This window comes from Arabidopsis thaliana (assembly GCF_000001735.4).
Source record: "Arabidopsis thaliana chromosome 1 sequence".
Classification (NCBI taxonomy): domain Eukaryota; kingdom Viridiplantae; phylum Streptophyta; class Magnoliopsida; order Brassicales; family Brassicaceae; genus Arabidopsis; species Arabidopsis thaliana.
This window is the reverse complement of record NC_003070.9, coordinates 10,117,277-10,136,241: the sequence shown is the minus strand read 5'-3', so window position 1 is coordinate 10,136,241 and position 18,965 is coordinate 10,117,277. Positions and strand designations below refer to the sequence as shown.

Here is an 18,965-nt window from a genome sequence, read left to right as displayed (position 1 = left end):
TTGGTTTGGTAACTCTTTGCTTAACTTGATTTAAGAGCAAAAGCTGTTCTGTATCACCTATGAAACAAGCATTTTGACACACTCATAAACAACAATTTCTCTGATTTGATATTCAAATTGTACTAATAACAACACCATTTACAATCCCATATTCGTCTACTATCACAGAAAATTTGACCTTGAAGAACCCTAGATAAAACACAAAAAGCCAACATGAAGAACCAAAAATCATGAAAATTTCAAGTGAAATCACCTTAAAATTTGAATCCCTTTTGCAAGAGGATTTGCACACAGCTCATCTTCTCAATCTCTTTGTCTTCTTCTTCCTCTGTGTTTCTCGAATTCATAACTATGGCTTTCACAACTTCCCTTAAAGGAATCTTAAGTTTCTTTCCTCCACCTTCCTTCTTCGCTGCAGATTCCAGAGGAACATCACTCTGCTTCTCCGCCGAAACCTCAACCGTCGGATCTGCAACATCTTCCTCTAAATCAACGGTGTCCACGCTTTCCTCCGGAGTGACGCATCGAATCGCCTGACTCTCCACCGCATCGTTACCCGAGCCGATTACACTATCCTTATCCGTATCCGAATCACCGGATGAACGCTGATATGGAATTCCGTCGTTTAACGGTGGCGGTGAGACTCCGACGGAGGGATCGGAATCTGGAGGTGGTTGACCTGGTACGGCAAAACCGCATCGCTGTAGATAAATCTCCTGAGACGCAGATACATTGCAATCTTCGAAAATCGAACCAATGTTTTTCTTTTTCCCTTTCATTTTCCTCTGCATTTTTTTTTTTTGTTTCACATGTATGTTTTGCTTATGCTTAAGAGCTATTTCTAGGTTTAAGGAGGGAAAACTTTCCCGCGGACTTTAGAGATTTGAGGCAAACGTGATTATTTCTAGACCGCACCAAACGCTGCACGCCTACAAACCAAAATGGTTCTGAAATCAAAATATACAACTAAAAGTGACTGCATTTGTTTTTGTTTTTCTCTTCTATCGACGAGGGTGACATTGTTAAACCCGGCGTCGAGTCGACCATACAAGAACGATAGACTAGTAACCGACATAGACTGCGACATTCACTATGTAGCAATCTTCATTTGTATCACCCATTTCTTCGACTAGAACACCGCTTGAGCAAATCAGTCCTCCATCCACCACCTCTACATTCACAATCTTCCCACTTCAAACAAAAAAGGAACGAATGATTGTGAAAACATGGTAGATAAAGCTGACTCAAGAGATGTTGTCCAAGACTAAGTAACAAAATGAGAGATGTTTTCCCACAAACACTATACATGATCAAATAAGTAAACGGTAATGGTTGTTTCTTTCTACTTTTTCACAACACCAATCTTAATCCAACTTCAAAACAACTTATATCTAGTACCAAGCCAAATTTAAACTCTATGATAGAGGTTACTTGAGGAACTTACTATGGGAAGATAGACTTAACCTTGTCCAAATCCAGCTGCTGGTGAAGAGAATGAGGCACTCCAAGCTTAATCTGCAACTTCATTTCTCCAAATGAAACTCCAGGAATCGAACCTTCACCAACACATTCAACGCCACTAAGTATCAAGTTAAAAGTTCGAAATTGCTAGATAATTACTTGCATTGTTGAGCCAAGATGATGATATTCAATTTGGTACCCCTCCTAAAAGCAGGAATCGAATTCGAAGAAATTGCATTCTTACAAGCCTTCATCGCCGCAGATGTCACATCTTGCCTGTTTCAATTTTTTCAACATTTTCAAGATTCGATCTCAATTCTCACATCGGTATGATCGATGAAGACGCAAATTTTGAGAGTAAGAAAACTAAAGATCTGACGTACCCGTGCTGATCGTAACCGACACCCATCTCAACGAACAATAACTTCATCGTGTTGTTGGGAACACCGCCGGTAATTGTCTCCGCCGTCGTCTCCATGGCGCTTCTCGCGATGACTTTGATCGGACGTGAGATCTGAGGAAAATGGTCGAGAGAGAACTGCTTACTACGGGAAGAGAGAAATTTTGGCCGCGAAGAAGAGATTGTTAAACACGACGGAGATTGACGGAGACGAAGCTCAGCGCAGATATGAATCGAACCAGAAATCAACGAAAGAGACATTGAACTAGTGTTTGATTGGTTCGCTCTATAATAAATTTTTGGGACAAAGTTGAGAGAAATGATAAATAAGGGTGTTGTTTTCAAAACTCAAATTTGACACAAAACGACAATGTTTAAAGTCAGGGCATAAAGGTTGCTCTTTCTCCTTCGATAAACCCAGAAACCCTTGGAGTCTTGGACTGCTCTGCGAGAGAACATATCAACCTTCTACACTCTTCCAAAATCGCCATGTACGGTCTCATCTTCTTTTTCTCCTTCTTTCACTTCTTCGTCTTTCTCCCGAAGTTTTTTTCATTATTGTGTACAGAGACGTGAATACATGTGTATAGATTCTGTTTCCTGCAACCTAAACTGTGTATATTAGTATAAATACTCATTTTCTTAGATTTTCTCCGTCTCAGCTTTATCTAAAGCTCCCCGAAATGTCAGAACAGTATTCCGAAGATGCTAAACATATCGAGAAGCTTTATGAGTTCGACGAGCGCTTGAGCGAGTCCACGGACAAGTCTCAGGTTCGTCTCTATTTCACCTAGGGTTTCGTTTTTGTCCTGGATTTGAAATTAGGCATTCTCTGTTTGATTTAGCTGTTGATTGTGTTCCCGAATCGTCTCTTTGGTCTCTTATGCTTCGAATTTGTGTATAATCGGTCTGAAAATGGATACTGGCGATTAAGTTTTGGCTCTTCCTAGGCTTGCTTGGTTTGTTTCTTGTGTTTGACAGTGTTTTCTATGATATTCTCATGGTTTGCAGAATGTTCAAGACTATGAAGGGATTATTGAGTTGTCTAAGACGAACATCAAGACAAAGCAGCTTGGAGCTCAACTGATTCCACGCTACTTCAAGTTCTTCACAAGTCTCGCAACAGAAGCTTTTGATGCGTACTTGGATATATTCGACGAAGTTGAAGTCGGGGTATGTAACTAGTCTTCTTACTCATACGATTTATCCAGAAGCAAAAGTGTGCTAGTGTATTATAGATGACCTTCGTTTTGTTTGTAAGGCTCAAACTTGGTGTCACGTTTCATTTGCTTCTTATTTGTAGGTACGAGTTCAAGCCATCCGCGGGCTTCCATTGTTCTGCAAGGATACTCCTGATTTTATATCTAAGATAATTGATGTTCTTGTACAATGTCTAAATACTGGTAATTCTGTTTTTTTTTATCATTTAACCTTGATCTGAATACTTTGTTTTCACCATTTGACTATGAAATTTGATCCAAATAGAGGAATTTGTGGAGCGTGATGCTGTGCACAAGGCTCTTATGTCATTATTTCGGCAAGATACTAAGGGTAATTCAATTTCTTCTGCATTCATCTTCATTGTCTGAAGATGACAATTCATCTTACAGCCGCAATGCTACTTTGAGAAAATTAGTTAAATTGGTCTTTCAGTCTTATGGTAGATAGTTTGCTATCTGTACTGTTACTCAGTCCATCTTATAAAGCATAAAAATAAGTGTAGAAATTACAGACTACAGGTTGTGGCGTGCTCTAAATCTAAGATATATTAGTATGTTGTTAGTGACAGTAATTTTAGTTTTTAAACTGTTCTTATGTTCAATATTTTCGTCTTTTTTTGTGTAGCATCTTTGACTGCATTGTTTAAGCACACTGAGGCCACTCTTAGTACTGATGAGCAAATCCGTGAAAAGGTCTTACACTTTATTAGAGATAAGGTCAGAGTCCTTTCTACATTTTTTAATCTTTTTTTTGAGGTTCTGCTATATCTTAGCTTGACTTGACTTAAATGAAATTTATACTCTCATGTTAGACCTATATGATCTTTTGATTCTTTTCGCCAAATCAACTTGAGTAGGTACTGCCATACTGGTGCTGATAGCTAGCGTATATTTAGTGGAGTCATTCTTATTTTGGAATTTGGAAAGTTTGTTTATCACCGAAAAATATTTCTTATAGAACAATATGTAAAATGAAAATTTTCTGATAATGCAAGTTAATGGTATGCTAGGAATTCCTTGGAAAGGTTTTGTATATCTTATCCTATTTTAATTGATTTTGTATTTCCATGTAGGTGTTCCCTCTTAAAGGGGAACTGTTAAAGCCTCAACAGGAAATGGAAAGACATATAACCGATTTAATCAAAAAGGTTAGAACATATCTTTGGCTGCATGGAGTTTTTCTTTGTACCTATTTATCTGGATTTGTTTTTAGCCCTTTTATGATGTTAACAGAGCCTAGGGGATGTAACTGGAGAAGAGTTCAATATGTTTATGGATTTCCTGAAAAGTTTGAGTATATTTGGAGGGAAAGCTCCTCAAGAAAGAATGCAAGAACTTGTAGAAATTATTGAAGGACAGGCTGATTTGGATTCAGAGTTTAATGTGAGTTTCTCGGTCACATTCTTTTGGGCATGAACTTAATTTCTTACTTTAATACAATGGCAGTAAAATGATTTCATTCCTCGTAGATGTTTATTGATTTTTAAATCACCCAAGTGGTCGTCGTTATCTCGGAATGAAGTATGCTAGTTTTTTGGGTGTTTGTGAGATTAAAAGGATACTTCTCCTGGCACAGGCTTTCACCCTCTCAACAAAAAGCTTATAAAGGATAGATAATCTTTAGATCTGCGATTCTTGCATGTGTTGATCTCTGTTGTTTACCTTGCGTATTTTTTGTTGTGAACTTGTGATATCTCATTGGTAGTATGTGAGAAAGTTGCCTCTAAATTTTCATGAAGTCAGGATTTTTTCCGAAGTCCAGTATACTGTCCACTGCCCAGTCTAGGATTGAACATAGGGAAGGGGTTAACAGTTTTCTTGATGCAAATCCATAGGAAGTGAGTCATAAAATTTGATAACATCTGTTTTAGTCACCATGGGAATATCTACTAAGGTTTTACATTAGTAAATAAAATTAATCTTATTATGGTGATTGTAAAGGTTGAAATTTAAAATTCTGAAGGTTTCATTTTGATGATTCAAAATTATGCCACAACTACTGATGTTCAAATATTATTTTCCCAGGTTTCAGATACAGATCATATTGACAGGTTTATATCATGCCTGCAAACGGCCCTTCCATTCTTTGCAGTATGGAATCATAGCTATTACTGCATAGCACTTGGATATTTCAAAGTTGAGATGTTTTGAATCATATATATATACTAATTTCGTCCTCTTCTGAACAGAGAGGTGCTCCAGGTAGCAAGTTTCTTAACTACTTGAACAAGAATATCATGCCTGCTTTTGACCAGGTATATTGTAACTTTCTCACCTTTTCGTTTAGGTGTTTGACCGTAGTTTTGTATGTGCATGATCTCTTTGTATTCCCTTGGGCATATTAAGAATAGACTAGTTAATGGTATCGAGGGCATGAAGTCACATCTGAATTACTGAACGTGGAGCAACTCTTTTTGTTCATACATGATATTGCCACTTGTCTGTCTTGTTGTTTCATTTTGGTAAAATCTATATTACTCCATGGGTGAGCATAATATTTTGCCAAATCCACTTTTACTAGCTGCCAGAGGAGAGGAAGCTTAATTTACTCAGAGCTCTTGCTGAGATGTCCCCATACACAACAGCTCAGGTAGCACGTCAGATACTTCCATCAATAGTTCAGCTCTTAAAGGTACCTCTTACGAACCAAATTCTCATCTTGTCTTCATATCTTATATTAAGAATTTATGGACATACATATTATTTACTGTTATCATTTCTCTGGTGTATATTCTTATTTTGAACGTAAACACTGTAACTGTTACGATTTGCTCTCAGAAGTACATGCCTGCTAGGAAAACTGGGGAAGAAATGAACTTCACATATGTCGAGTGCCTGTTATACGTGCTACATCATTTGGCGCACAAGGTTGTCTAACTATTTTTAGTTGCTTGGCAAGGTCTCTTATTCTTCCTTATTACTTATCTATTTCTGTTGAACATATAGGCTCCAAATGCAACAAACAGCTTGTGCGGCTACAAGATAGTGACTGGGCAGCCATCAGATAGACTCGGGGAGGACTTCTCAGAGTTCAACAAGGAATTCACTGAGAGGTACTGTGAATAAACAGTAGTAGAATGAGATTCAGTTTTCTTCTTGTAAGACATAAATTTTGGTAAACTGTTTTGAAAATATTGTTCTGATGAAAATGGACGTTGCAGATTGACCAGTGTTGAGGATCTAACGAAGGCAACAATGAAAAAACTTACTCAAGGAATGTCTGAGCACAGCAAAGCCATGTCGACTGCTAAGACAGATGAAGAGAAGTCAATCGTGGTAAGAACTTTAAGTTCTCACTCCTTCTGTATCCATTTCATCTCATCTTTCTTTGCTGGTTTAATATTACCAAAGCTGCTTTCAGAAAACGAAGAAGCAGAGTACAACAACTGGACTCAGGACCTGCAATAACATATTGGCAATGACAAAGGTGAAAAACAGAGCCATATTTTCTTACCTCTTTATGTCCCTTGCTTTCTAGGTAACTTGTATATATCTGTTTAATAAATCAAGGGTGTTAGCCAATATGACTGTTTGGTATGTTACAGGGATTGCATGCAAAAGCGCCTTCATTTATCGGAAACACCAGTGTTACTCTTTCTTGGAAAGAACCCACGAAAGTGACGAAACCGTTAGCCTCTACAACGACTGGGTACAAGCCAAATCAACTTTGTTAGTTTTGCAGGTTTCTTTTCTTGTTTTGCAAATGTGGAAAAACTAATGTTTGTACGTTTCATGTGGCTCTACCACAGAGGAAAACGGCCTGCAAATGGAGCCGGTAATAACGTGGGTGCAAAAAAGGCTCGTGTGCAGAATCAACAACAGGTTGTGAACAAAAGATCTGAGGGAATCTCACACGGTGGTGGTAGAGGCAGTCACAGAGGCCGAGGCCGGGGCCAAGGTCAGGGAAGACACAGTGGTGGTGGTGGCGGCCGTGGCCGTGGAAGAAGAGGCTTCTGGTAATTTCAAAGGATTCTCCATGACACTCTTTTTTGTCTGTTCTTGTATAACAGAGTATGTTTATCCTTCTTGTTTTGGCTCTTTTAGGCTCCTAACATTCGACAAACAAATTAATCTCTTTTGCGATTTCTTTGGCTTCTCCTTTATATGACAAATTCTTTGTTTTCTTTTCTCTTTAACTACCCTTTCTGGGAAGTCAACTGTCCTAAACTCATAATGCAATAGTCAGAAATGATTAATGCCAAAGTAACAGTAAAAAATATTAATTTATAAATAACCCCTTCAACCTTCTCTGTATTTATCAACTTAATGTCACTCCATGTTATATATTCGACAATGTAACTCTGTGTTTCAACGCCCATGCATCCTTCCAATGGCACAACTTGTTCTGTCCCTGACTTCTCTCTTTCTAGCCTCTAATCTTTAAATGATCTCATGAAACTGGTGTGTAACTTCCTACAGAATCCAACGAAGCCAAGCCCAGAGCTATTAAAGAGACTTGGTGAGTACGTAACATGATGGTGATTCTGTTTTGTGGTTTCTGCAGATATATGACCTTCTTCGGATTATTTTTCAATCTGCAGAAGCAAGTGTGGAAACAGATCATGCTTCTCACATTAATTCCTTTCCTCATTGTGAAACTTTCAGAGCTATTCGATTCACGATCTTGGAGACACTATTGTTCTAATGACGCTGATGGCTGATAGTTTCCACTTCTGCAACTCTTTTGCTTTTGGCTCTTTCGGTATACATATGTACATAACTTTATAGCTTTACTGAATTAAGTTCAAGATTTTGTGTCTAATCTTTGACATATTATGAATCTCTGAAGCTTTTGGATACGAGTGGACTAAAGAATAGCTTGGATAAGCGAGGATTTAGCTCATGTCCGAAGTGAAAAAGAAACTGCAGAGAGATATTCGCTTGAACGCATTCTGCAAGATGGACAACTCACTAGGGAAAGCTTGAAAAAGTAAACCACTGATCGATTGTTTTGCTCTGGTTCTTGCTTTGGTTTTTAATAGAAAACTAACTGACTTTTTACAGGCTAAGGGAATCACTTGCGCTGTAAGTTTTTAAAAGAAGAACATTCTTTCTGTTCCATTGCTCTTACTGGTTCTCGGTTTTTAACTTTCAAGAGACTAAAAACTGCTGTGTAGGCGGCAGCTGTTGCTCCGAGTCTGAAGGTGGGAAAGCAGAACAAAAGTGTTGGTTAGAAACATAAATAACGCTTTGTCTAGAAACCTAAAGAACGCTTTGTCTCTTCACTTCTGTGCCAAAAAAAGAAAAGCAAGAAACAGCATCTCTCACATTTTCACAGGTACACATAATCATTGATTCAATCTTGGTTCTTTAGATTTTTTCTTTCTTTCTTTCTTGTTGCTGAATCTTGAAGTTTTCGGGTTCAGATCTACAGGGATGTTACATTCAACAATTTGATGGGGATGTCGAGAATCTTAGTGATAGTGTACGCCAAAAGATTGACATGGAATTGTTCAACAGAGAAAATCTTGATTTTGTTTCCCTGCTTCTTCCTTTGTATCATATCCCTTCAATCATTGTCTTTACTACATTTCAATGTCTCACATTGTAAAAGGAAAAATGTACAGAGAAGATAAAATCTTTTGACATCGATACATAGTTATCTTTCTATGCAAGTAACTCTGGTACAGTCCTTGTTCTACTAAACAAGTATACAAGTTGTATTTTCTAGTTCCATAACTCTGATAAAACAAAATTGGCCTTGGTGTCTACATTGACGTTTAAAGTTGTATAATGAACATTATTGATACACATATTAAACTAGAAAATTAGAAGTTTGTTCAAACGATTTTAAAAGTCAATATAATAGTCACCAACCAATCATAGATGCATAATTAAAGAGGTGTCAATTCACGTTCTTCTAAAATCCAGCCTCAGCTTCATCAATTTTATAATTTTACCAACCTCAACAAGTATTTATTTATTCTAATATATGATAATAAACCTCGAGGGATATTATGATAAAACTATATAATAATCACCGGCTTATAATAATTAGAAAGGTGGACCATTTCCGTTTTTTAAAATCAGACTCAATAAATGTGAAAGTCCAGTGTTTCAATATTTTAACCTCAGTTTCATCAATTTTATATACCTTATTGTCTTTCATTATTCTTTTACGTAAAACCCTTCCAAAAATCATGTTACATTGCTTAATTTATGTGTGTGTGTGTCAGTGTATTGCTTAATTTATGTGTGTGTCAGTGTATATAAATATATGCAGCGTAAGAAGAGAAGGATCAGACCAAAACTATTGACTTAAAACACTGTTTCAAGTTTACTTCCATGGCACGTCTTACTCTGTTTCTGTCTTTTCTTTCTCTAGCTTTAGTCTCTGTTGTAAACTGTCGTGTTTTAAGTTCTGTGTCTGAAGATAACAACTCCTCCATCTTGGTCTCCGATGGAGTCCAAGACAGATCCAGCAACGACTTTCTCAGTCTTAATCCGCCAAATCTTTCCGAGAGTGCTTGTGTTCATGTCTACGGGTTTCTTCCATGTGCAGACAATATTGAAGGATATGTCTTCCAAGTTTTCTCCTTTGGTTGTCTATTGATAATCGGTGAATACTTTTTGTCTAAAGGAAGGTCTAAGCTCTTTGTCATCTTCGAGGTCGGTTTCTTTGGCGGAATTATCTTCCCTCTACTTACAATGTTCCCAAGAATTGCCCTTATTCTATGTAAGTCATCTCTTCTTTTGGAGAAATAACCTAGACAGAATTTGAGTACTACAAAATATCTTACCATTACGTTGGGTTTTGATCTCAGCCACTGGACTGATAGGAAGCCGTGAAATAGCAAACTCGATGACGGGTAATAATGTTGCAGTTACTGTTGGATACTCTGTCTTTGCTTTGACAATGCAATGGGGAGCTTGTGTTGTCTTTGGCTTGTCTGGTTTGAGATCAGATGATCAGTCCATAACTTGTGTAAGATCTTCTTGTCCTTCTTCTCTTTTTGAGTGTATAGAATCATCAAGTGATTTTTATAATTTGATACAGGACATAAGTAGTCCAAGAAGACAAGTTAAGAAGAGCATTAATCTATTGAAGAACCTAGCTGGTATTTTTAAATCTTACAGGTTTCTTGATTTTTCGAGAATCTTCTACGCGAGACTAATTTGTCTTTTGTGCCGTTTCTCTATGCAGGAGCTAGCATTAGAGCAGATCCTAAGAACAAGAAAGCGGCAGGGATTATGCTCCTGACTTTATTGCCTTTCGTCTTAGTCACATTTTCAGAGACATTTCACATAAAATCTTGGGATGACAATATGGTTTTGGTCACACTCATATTCTCTGGTTCTGCAACTGTTCTCTACTTTGTTTATTTGGTAATGATTCACACCTTCAAAAAAATGATGTAAAGCTTCAAGATTCATATCTTTTTGTGCCTAATCTTTTTTTTTTCAAAACCCGCAGTATTTTGATAAAGCGGACCAAGTGAAGAGCCTAGAATACGCGAAGTTTGAGCTCATGTCAGAAGTTCATAAGCACTTGCAGAATTTTTCGCCTCAAAGCCTTATAAGAAATGGACAACTATGTCAAGAGAGCTTGAAAAGGTTTGTTTCTACATTTTTTCCTTTGTTATTCTAATTTTAAGAAACGCTCTTTTTATTTGATTCTGTTTCTGTATTCTTACTGGTTATTTTTATTCAGTTTGTTCAAAAAGTTTGATGTCAACAAAGACGGAAAGATCCAAGTATCAGAGTTAAAAGATCTGACAGTGGACTTTGGGGTATTAGGGAGAGTGAAGTGTGATATAAATGAGCTTGCCACTACTTTGCTTGCTGATTTCGACAGTAATAGAGATGGTGAGATAGATGAGACTGAATTCGCCATTGGTATCGAAAAATGGCTGAAACAGTACAAATTTAGCTTCAATGGCACCGAGTCACAAGGAGAGGACATAGCCGTAAGTGCAGCACAATCTTCTCATAACATTTTTTACATGTTTGATCAGATTAAGAAATTGGGAAGTGTTAACTGCAGGAGGATGATGGAGTTTTGAAGGTGGAACAATTACTAAAGGGATGTCTTTTTACTAAGTTGCTTACAAAGAGAACCTTGAAAGCTGTCATTGAAGTCATTATAGGGATTACTATTGTCAGCTTTCTTGCAATGCCTTTCATGATGAATATCGAACTTTTGTCGGTATCAGCTGGAGTGCCTTCCTTCTATGTTGTCTTTGCAGTGATCCCTTTGGCAAGAAACCTAAAGAACGCTTTGTCTGCTCACTTCTGTCGCAAGAAAGAGAAAGCAAAAATTACATCTGACACATTTTCTGAGGTTAGTTTTCTTGAAACTCACGTTTATTAACTCGGTATCAATATTACCCTTATGATCTTTATCAGAGCTCAAAGGTGAATGAGTTTTGTGGTTCTTTTCTTTTGTAGATTTATAGAGATGTTACATTGAACAATCTGCTGGGGATAACAATTATATTGGCGATTGTGTACATCAGAGGATTGACTTGGGATTATTCAACAGAAGTTCTCATTATTGTGATCGTTGGTCTCATAATAGGTGTACCGGCCTATGTGAGATCGACTTATCCATTTTGGATATGTGTCTTGGCCTTTGCTCTCTACTTCTTCTCTCTTATCCTAATCTATCTCCATTCCAAGTCTACCTTTAATGAATAATCAGTGAATATTTCCAAATTGTTTTTTTTTTTGCTTTCAAGATTTCATAGTTACTATTCCGATTTCGATACGCTATGTATTTTGAAAGTTCCGTCGACGTTTTATGTATATGAGCTCTTTGATGATTGTTAAGCATCCGGAGCTAGATAAGAATTTTAAATCTTTGATGTTATGAATATCTATGAAAGTTTGCAGAAATTGTGAAAATGGACGTTCAATGTTGACACTAAGTAAGGAAACTACTATACAAGTTTGCATTCTCACTTGGAGACATTTCAACGTTTTCAGATAATACTTTTCTCAAAATCACTATTCAGAAATGAATGTTGAATTCATATCTGTTAGCTATACCAAAAGAATATGAATCCAAAAAAAATCAAGTTCTACCATATAATTGACACACATGTGTTGAACTAGTTGATTCTGTATTTCTTTATTTTTTCCAACAAATGCATTTTTGTTTTTATCAGCGAAAGAATGTGAAGTACAGTAAAACCTCTATAATCTTATGATCGTGAAATTTTATTAATTTATCGATAAATTAGTATTTATTAATTTATAGAGATATTTGACTAATTTTGTAATATTTCAAGATTTTTCTTTGAGAAACAAAGTTTTTTCATTATAATCAAATATCATTTTATAACCAATTACAAGTAAAAAAAATCATTATTCTGTTTAGAAAACATCATAAAAAGTTTTCGATGTAGTAAAATATTATAGACGAATTCCACCAAAATTAAATGTAATTTTTTTAAAAAATAAATAATACTAGAGAATAGAGTCCTATTAATTTATGATATTGATGATACCATATATTTACATAGAATTTTCGGAAAAACTATTATCTTATTATTTTATTAAATTACATTAAATTTTACAGTGATATGATTCAAGAGTGAAGAAATTTAATTAATTTATAAATGATTATTAAATTATCAAAGTTTTGTATTTAGATTTTTACTGTAGATCATCAATCGTCAAACATTCCATGCCTAAAAATTAATTTTCCAAATATTTTCACGAAATGTTAATGGTAGACATCACATCGGGTGCTTATGTAAACAAAGTCCTCCCCATTGGCTCTATGAGCCTTTCTAATAATATAAGTTGTTGACAAAAAAAGAATGACATCGGCTGCTTTTCACGCAAGTAAGGGCATTGAATACGCGTTGTGGTCTATTGTGCAACTGTATTTTGACGTCAGTTCCTATCTAATATTTGGGGTTAAGGTGATGTACTGGAGATTCCACACCTTTAAACTAAGCACACTAGTTCTTATTTAAACCAAAATTCAAAAGTCAATAGTCCTTAACAAATCTATCTATATTCTACCCCACTGACCCGGCCAATCATAATTAGAGAGGTGTAACTCACGTTCTAACATTTAACAATAATTCAGAAAACAAAGTCTTTCTTTATTTACTAAGAGCTAGTCGTAATAACTTGTTCAACTCTAGAAAGTCTTTCTTAATTCTATTACGTAAAAACTAAACAGTAAGAAATTGCTATAGTAAGATTATGTTTCTGTTGGTTTCTGTGTATATATATATATGTTGGAGTCAGAAGAGACAAATACAACAAAAGTGCTCATTATAAACACTGTTTCGAGTTTACTTCCATGGCACGTCTTTCTCTGTTTCTGTCTTTTCTCTCTTTGATAGCTTTGATCTCTGTTGTGAACTGTCGTGTTTTAAGTTCTTTATCTGAGAAAGACTCAATCTTGGTCTCCGATGGAGTTCAAGACGGGTCCAGCTACGAGTTTCTGAGTCTTGATCCGCCAAATGACATTACCAAGAATATGTGCGTACATGTCTACGATTTTCTTCCATGTGCAGACAATGTTGCAGGATATGTCTTCCAAGTTTTCTCGTTTGGTTGCATCTTGATCATCGGTGAATACTTCTTGACTAAAGGAAGGACTAAGCTCTTTCTCATATTCGAGGTCGGTTTTTATGGCGGAATCATCTTTCCTCTCCTTACTATGTTCCCACGAATCGCGCTTATTCTCTGTAAGAAGTCTCTTCTTTTGGTTTTTGAATCTATATATGTTGTTGTATTAAGAATGTGAGATTATAAGCTCTATTCTGGATTTGTTCTCAGCGACTGGACTGGTGGGAAGCCGCGAAATGGCAAGCTCGAGGGTTGGTAATATCATTGGAGTTACTGTGGGATACTCTGTCTTTGCTTTGACAATACAATGGGGAGCTTGTATTCTCTTTGGCTTGTCTGGTACTAAACCAGAACAGCCCATAGATTTATCTGGTACTAAACCAGAACAGCCCACAGAATCATCTGGAGAAAATTCAGTAAGTTTTCTTCTTCTTCTTTGAGTTTATGAATTATGAAGTGATTTCGATTATAATTTGATACAGGACGTAAAGTGTCCAAGAATACAATTTTACTGGAAAAAACTATCAGATTACGTTTTCGGTATGTTTAGAACTCTTACAGATTTCTGTTTCTTTGGAGAATGTTAATTATGTGCTCGAGCCTAATTTGTATCTTTGTTGTTGTTGTGTGCTTATTATGGAGCAGCTAGTGTAGAAGCAGATATAACGAACAAGAAATCGGCAGGGATTATGCTCTTGACTATACTACCTTTCATATTGGTCACATTTTCAGAGATATCTAGTTCACAATATTGGAATGACATAATCGTTTTGATCACACTCATAATCTCTGCTTCTGCAACTTTTGCCTACTTTTTTTATTCGGTATGAGTCTCCCCAAAGATTATTCATATCTTTTTTTGTTTGTAGTAATCTTGAAGGTTTTCTTTGTGAAAAACTCGCAGTATTTTGATAGAGACGACCAAGCGAAGAGTTTAGATCACGCGAGGTTTGAGCTCATGTCAGAAGTTCATAAGCATTTACAGATTTTTTCACCCAAAAGCCTTATAAGAGATGGACAACTAAATCAAGAGAGCTTGAAAAGGTTTGAAATAATCCATTTTATTGCAAATTAAGCACTAATTGTTCTGTTTAGTTATGTGTTCTTGATTACTGTTATTATATATTATACAGATTGTTTCAAAAAATCGATGCAAACGGAGATGGAAAGATCCAAGTTGCAGAGTTGAAAGATCTTACGGTGGAGTTTGGGATGATAGGGAGAGTCAAGTGTCACATAGATAAGCTTGTCCATACATTGGTTGATGATTTCGACAGGGATGGAGATCGTGAGATCGATGAGGCTGAATTCGAGATTGGGATCAAAAAATGGCTGAATCAGTACAAATTCAGCTTCGATACCACCGTGCCACCAAGAGAGGACCAAGCTGTAAGTGCATAACAATCTTCTCAATTCATTTTTTCTTACATGTTTGATCAGATTAATAAATATCAAAAACATGTTGATTAATTGCAGGAGGGAGTACCAATTCTGAAGGTAGAAAAGCCAGAGCAGAGTCTTGTTAAGAAGCTGCTCTCATGGAGAACCTTGAGAGCTTCCCTTGAAGTCATTTTAGGGATGCTAGTTGTCATCTATCTTGCAAGACCTTTCATGATGAACATCCAACTTTTGTCGGAATCAGCTGGAGTTCCTTCTTTCTATGTTGTCTTTGTAGTCATTCCTTTGGCAAGAAACCTAAAGAACACCTTGTCAGCTCACTTCTGTCGCAAGAAAGACAAAGCGAAAATCACATCTGACACATTTTCTGAGGTTAGTTAGGTTTCTTGAAACTCCATTAAATCGGTATTGATGATACTCAAAAAACTAAATTCTTTTTTCTTAAAATTCTTTTCTTCTTATGTAGATCTACAAGGATGTTACAATGAACAATCTCATGGGAATTTCAATTATATTGGCAATTGTGTACGCAAGAGAACTAGTTTGGGATTACACAACAGAAGTTCTCATTATAGTGATCGTTGGTCTCTTAATAGGCTTACCGGCTTATGTGAGAACGACTTATCCATTTTGGATATGTCTCTTGGCCTTTGCTCTCTACTTCATCTCTCTTGTCGTAGTGTATTTCCATTTCATGTCTCTCGAAAAGGGCACAACTGTCACCTTTAACAAATAATCAGTGAAACTGTCCAAGAGTTTTTTTTCCTTTTTTTTTCTCAAGATTTCCTAGTTTTTCCCATATCGATCCACTATGTATTTTCATATATTTCGTCTGTGGTGTATGTTTTACAAGCTGTTTGGTCCATAAATATAGCTCTAAAGTCTCAATCTTTGAGGTTATGAATTATCTCTTAAAGTTTGCAGATATTGTGCAAATGCTTGACAACTTAACTCTTGACACTAATTACGAAATCTAAAAAAAGAACATAGAGATATTTCTTCAAAATTGCTATTTTGCTGCTCTTAGAAATCCACAGTGCGCTGCAGCCATATGCGATCTGTCTGATAGTGAAAAGAAAACACGTCAAGCTTCAAACTTGATTTCCATATAATTCAATGAAATGCTAATAGTACACATCGATTGCTTTGCATGCAAGTAATGGTTTTGATCATCCGTTTTCGCCCTTTTTGTGCAACTTTGTTTTGACCAAAAGTGAGATTGATTCCTCTTATTGGCATTAATAAGGTGATGTAGTGGAGATTTCACGGCATTAACTAAAAACACTAGTAATTACTTAAAACAAGTTCAAAAGTCAATAGGTTTAAACAAATCATAATTAGAGAGGTGTAACTCTAAAACAAGTTCAAAAGTCAATAGGTTTAAACAAATCATAATTAGAGAGGTGTAACTCTAAAACAAGTTCAAAAGTCAATAGGTTTCAACAAATCATAATTAGAGAGGTGTAACTCACGTTCTGAAGTTTTAACAATAATTGTCGAAAACATAGACTTTCTTTAAATATTGATCTTTTTTATTTGTCATATTTCTTGCAAAACCTTTCATGATGATCCATCGAGTTTGTCAGTATCAGCTGGAGTGCCTTCCTTTTATGTCGTGTTTGTAGTGATCCCAATGGTTAGAAACTTAAATAATGCTTTGTCTGCCCCCTTTCTGGCAAGAAAGACAAGGCCAGAAACACATATGATACATTCTCTGAGGTTAGTTTTATTTAAGCCCAATTTCAATTTTTTTCTTTAGGTAAAAGGGCCCATTTTTTGTTTGTTTTAAAATTTATTAAGAGGTTTTTATAGTTTTTGGTTTTGCTAAGGGGCTTTCAATACCTCGACTTACCCTTTTTGGATATGTCTCTCTTCCCCTTATCTATCTGACTATCTTCATTTCTCAAGTCTCTAGATATGAAATGAGAAACTCAATGAAACCCTTATCAATATTCTACAAGTTTCAATACGTTTTCATATGTTACTTTATGATCTTGGTGTAAAACATTATTGTAACATAATGTTTGTATTTTTGAAGTTAAGTTTTGTCTCCATTTATACAGTCTTTTGATTATTAATCTTAAAGGCGAAATAGCCATGATTAAGTATGTTTCTTTCACTCGCATTATGGTTTTGGTTTTTTATAAGAAACGAAGAAAATCCAAGTCTTTGGCATATCTTTTGTTACATATTTATCCAAAACTACAAACTCATGGTGTAAAGATTCGAAGTTTTGAAAACTGCTTAGAACAAAACTTATTATAACTTAAGGCGAAGATCAATGCCATGATCAGGGACTGTGTCATATCTCTCGGTTCTCAAGCTGAATGATCGATCTTGGTCGCGAATAATCTGGTCATTCGCGGGTAAGAAGCTGTAGAATGGTTTTTTGTTTAAAGGAAAATTTGTACCGCTCTTTCGTTGTATAATTTCATGATCATCCTCTTCTTTCTGTCCATACTAAAAAGATTAGGAGGATGAAAATGGATTTGATCTGATAGAAACATAAAGAAACTTCAATACCTGTAAAAAGCGCGGGAAACCGAGTGACGGATTTGCAAATATCGTTGTAGGAGGACTGGCTGAAGAAGGAGAATCAATAGTGATTGGATTTCTTATTGTGGTTCCTGAATCTTGGACATGATTTTTCAATCTTAGGTCTAGTGATCTGGTTTGTTTAGCATCTCTGAACCAATTCCAAAATAAAAAAATGTCAAACAAAGAAACTATGATCTTAGATTTTCTATACATATATATAACTCAAGAAACTTAACCCTAAAAACAAACCTTGAGATAGTTGTGCTCGGTCCAACACTACATTTCGCGGTATCTGCCATAAAATGCCATGGCCTTTTCGCAGACGAGATCTATCAAAGAATAATCAAAATAGATTATTAAGAATTAAACTCAAATTGATTACTTTGATTTTGTTTCAAAAGGAATAAACTCAAAACATTACCTTTTCTTCATCTAGAAATTTAGTGACATTGTCAAGAGAAGATGTTTGGCTTGAAGGAGGCTCTATAAACTGATAAAATCCTCCAGATCCTTGTTTTGGTAGATTCATCTATAAACAACAAACATAAACACAAATCAGTCTCACAAAAAAAATATGTAATTTATCAATCTTTGAATATGTTTTTTTTTTGTGTATATACCGGAGGGAGGTAGTGAAGAGACGAATCATGTTTCCTCTGAAACACTGGAGCCGGAGGAATCAAATCACTAGGGAAAGATCCGGCAGAGAAATAAGACGAAAACGGGTAAACTAGACCGGTTCTGTCAGTGATGGTTGGAGACTTCTCCAGGGAAGGAGGATGATGAAGAGTAAATGGTGCGGCCGTAGAGATGTGTTGTTCTCCGAGACGGATCTTCTCGAGTTCAGCAACACCAGGTCCTCTACGTGGGACTCTTTTTTTTCCTCCATTATTATGTTTCTGTTTCTTCGGACACAAGGACGAGTAATTATCATCATCTTCTCTGTTTCCATAACTTACACTACTCGTCTTACTACACATTGTGATGTGTTCTCTCTATTACTTAAGTGTGTTTTTTTTGTCTCTTGGTGTCTAGTTTATGAATATACAAAAGAGAAATGATTGAGAGCAATTTATAATGGTGAAGGAAAAAAAGGTGGTGGAGAAAAATATGTTGCAAAAGGAGAAAGAAATAAAAGTCATTAAAAATAGGAGAGATTAAAGGAAAGTAAATCTGAGACAAAATCGGCTCTTCTGGCGTAGTGCTAAAAAAAGTTCTGAGATTTTAGGAATTTTCAAACTCCATGTTTTTAGCTTTCTAAAGATCTCTATCATTTTTTTTTAATGATTTAAATTTTAAACCACCTGGAGAGAGATATCATGAATCCACATTTATTTCCGTGATTTTTTCTTTGAAAAGTTGTGCTTAAAACAAAAATGTTGTGTGCTTTTCTTCAATTCTATTGGAGGAAATAAAAA

At 35.9% G+C, this 18,965-nt stretch overlaps 6 protein-coding genes, 5 long non-coding RNA genes and 1 other non-coding gene across 18 annotated transcripts; 7 read left to right on the top strand and 5 right to left on the bottom strand.

Moving 5' to 3' along the window:
• AT1G29041 (uncharacterized protein) lies at positions 1-791 on the bottom strand (the record flags this gene model as incomplete). Its single annotated transcript, NM_001332833.1, has 2 exons — positions 1-57; positions 255-791. One exon carries the CDS (start codon positions 789-791, stop codon positions 255-257), a length of 537 nt encoding a protein of 178 aa, NP_001319104.1. The 3' UTR covers positions 1-57.
• Positions 118-2,259, bottom strand: AT1G29040 (50S ribosomal protein L34). Of its 5 annotated transcripts, none has more exons than NM_102645.4 (4): positions 1,845-2,173; positions 1,661-1,737; positions 1,445-1,556; positions 118-1,191 (listed from the first exon to the last, which is right to left on the bottom strand). In NM_102645.4, exons 1-4 carry the CDS (start codon positions 2,120-2,122, stop codon positions 1,062-1,064), a joined length of 597 nt encoding a protein of 198 aa, NP_564317.1. In that variant the 5' UTR covers positions 2,123-2,173; the 3' UTR covers positions 118-1,061. The 5 variants fall into 5 exon arrangements, with proteins under 5 accessions (NP_564317.1, NP_001319103.1, NP_849726.1 ...); NM_001332831.1 differs by having other exon boundaries at positions 819-1,191; positions 1,465-1,556; positions 1,845-2,186; NM_179395.2 differs by having other exon boundaries at positions 881-1,191; positions 1,706-1,737; positions 1,845-2,259.
• AT1G06213 lies at positions 295-788 on the top strand. Its single transcript, NR_139038.1, has one exon. It is a non-coding gene; the product is annotated as an other RNA (long non-coding RNA).
• On the top strand, positions 1,145-1,468 carry AT1G06207. The gene has a single exon (NR_139037.1). It is a non-coding gene; the product is annotated as an other RNA (long non-coding RNA).
• Positions 2,250-7,243, top strand: AT1G29030 (Apoptosis inhibitory protein 5 (API5)). Of its 2 annotated transcripts, NM_102644.5 has the most exons (17): positions 2,281-2,352; positions 2,524-2,634; positions 2,873-3,034; positions 3,165-3,264; positions 3,347-3,412; positions 3,707-3,798; positions 4,155-4,229; positions 4,315-4,464; positions 5,107-5,172; positions 5,271-5,336; positions 5,603-5,713; positions 5,860-5,949; positions 6,028-6,134; positions 6,243-6,357; positions 6,443-6,508; positions 6,627-6,730; positions 6,831-7,243. In NM_102644.5, the coding sequence occupies exons 2-17, from the start codon at positions 2,545-2,547 to the stop codon at positions 7,039-7,041; spliced, it is 1,671 nt and encodes a 556-aa protein (NP_174198.2). In that variant the 5' UTR covers positions 2,281-2,352; positions 2,524-2,544; the 3' UTR covers positions 7,042-7,243. The 2 variants fall into 2 exon arrangements, with proteins under 2 accessions (NP_001322605.1, NP_174198.2); NM_001332830.1 differs by lacking the exon at positions 5,107-5,172 and having other exon boundaries at positions 2,250-2,352; positions 6,831-7,215.
• A 148-nt stretch (positions 7,244-7,391) lies between these two features.
• Positions 7,392-8,660, top strand: AT1G09055. The gene is made up of 5 exons (NR_143461.1): positions 7,392-7,540; positions 7,623-7,783; positions 7,871-8,106; positions 8,199-8,359; positions 8,448-8,660. It is a non-coding gene; the product is annotated as an uncharacterized misc_RNA (transcript).
• On the top strand, positions 8,035-8,569 carry AT1G06197. The gene is made up of 2 exons (NR_139035.1): positions 8,035-8,225; positions 8,458-8,569. It is a non-coding gene; the product is annotated as an other RNA (long non-coding RNA).
• AT1G06203 lies at positions 8,186-8,497 on the bottom strand. Its single transcript, NR_139036.1, has one exon. It is a non-coding gene; the product is annotated as an other RNA (long non-coding RNA).
• A 483-nt stretch (positions 8,661-9,143) lies between the features above and the next one.
• On the top strand, positions 9,144-11,956 carry AT1G29025 (Calcium-binding EF-hand family protein). Its single transcript, NM_001198180.2, has 8 exons — positions 9,144-9,757; positions 9,846-10,006; positions 10,079-10,139; positions 10,226-10,407; positions 10,496-10,635; positions 10,733-10,988; positions 11,066-11,362; positions 11,470-11,956. Exons 1-8 carry the CDS (start codon positions 9,367-9,369, stop codon positions 11,716-11,718), a joined length of 1,737 nt encoding a protein of 578 aa, NP_001185109.1. The 5' UTR covers positions 9,144-9,366; the 3' UTR covers positions 11,719-11,956.
• A 1,312-nt stretch (positions 11,957-13,268) lies between these two features.
• On the top strand, positions 13,269-15,942 carry AT1G29020 (Calcium-binding EF-hand family protein; the record flags this gene model as incomplete). Of its 2 annotated transcripts, NM_001332829.1 has the most annotated exons (8): positions 13,269-13,730; positions 13,822-14,027; positions 14,094-14,151; positions 14,257-14,435; positions 14,516-14,655; positions 14,745-15,000; positions 15,088-15,381; positions 15,476-15,942. In NM_001332829.1, exons 1-8 carry the CDS (start codon positions 13,340-13,342, stop codon positions 15,743-15,745), a joined length of 1,794 nt encoding a protein of 597 aa, NP_001320863.1. In that variant the 5' UTR covers positions 13,269-13,339. The 2 variants fall into 2 exon arrangements, with proteins under 2 accessions (NP_001320863.1, NP_174197.2); NM_102643.4 differs by lacking the exon at positions 14,094-14,151 and having other exon boundaries at positions 13,323-13,730; positions 13,822-13,983; positions 14,254-14,435; positions 15,476-15,745.
• A 637-nt stretch (positions 15,943-16,579) lies between these two features.
• On the bottom strand, positions 16,580-16,934 carry AT1G06187. Its single transcript, NR_139034.1, has one exon. It is a non-coding gene; the product is annotated as an other RNA (long non-coding RNA).
• Positions 16,935-17,156: 222 nt separating this feature from the next.
• AT1G29010 (verprolin) lies at positions 17,157-18,527 on the bottom strand (the record flags this gene model as incomplete). Its single annotated transcript, NM_102642.3, has 5 exons — positions 17,157-17,460; positions 17,533-17,695; positions 17,797-17,876; positions 17,969-18,076; positions 18,168-18,527. The coding sequence occupies 5 exons, from the start codon at positions 18,525-18,527 to the stop codon at positions 17,269-17,271; spliced, it is 903 nt and encodes a 300-aa protein (NP_174196.2). The 3' UTR covers positions 17,157-17,268.
• Between the last annotated feature and the right edge of the window lie 438 nt (positions 18,528-18,965).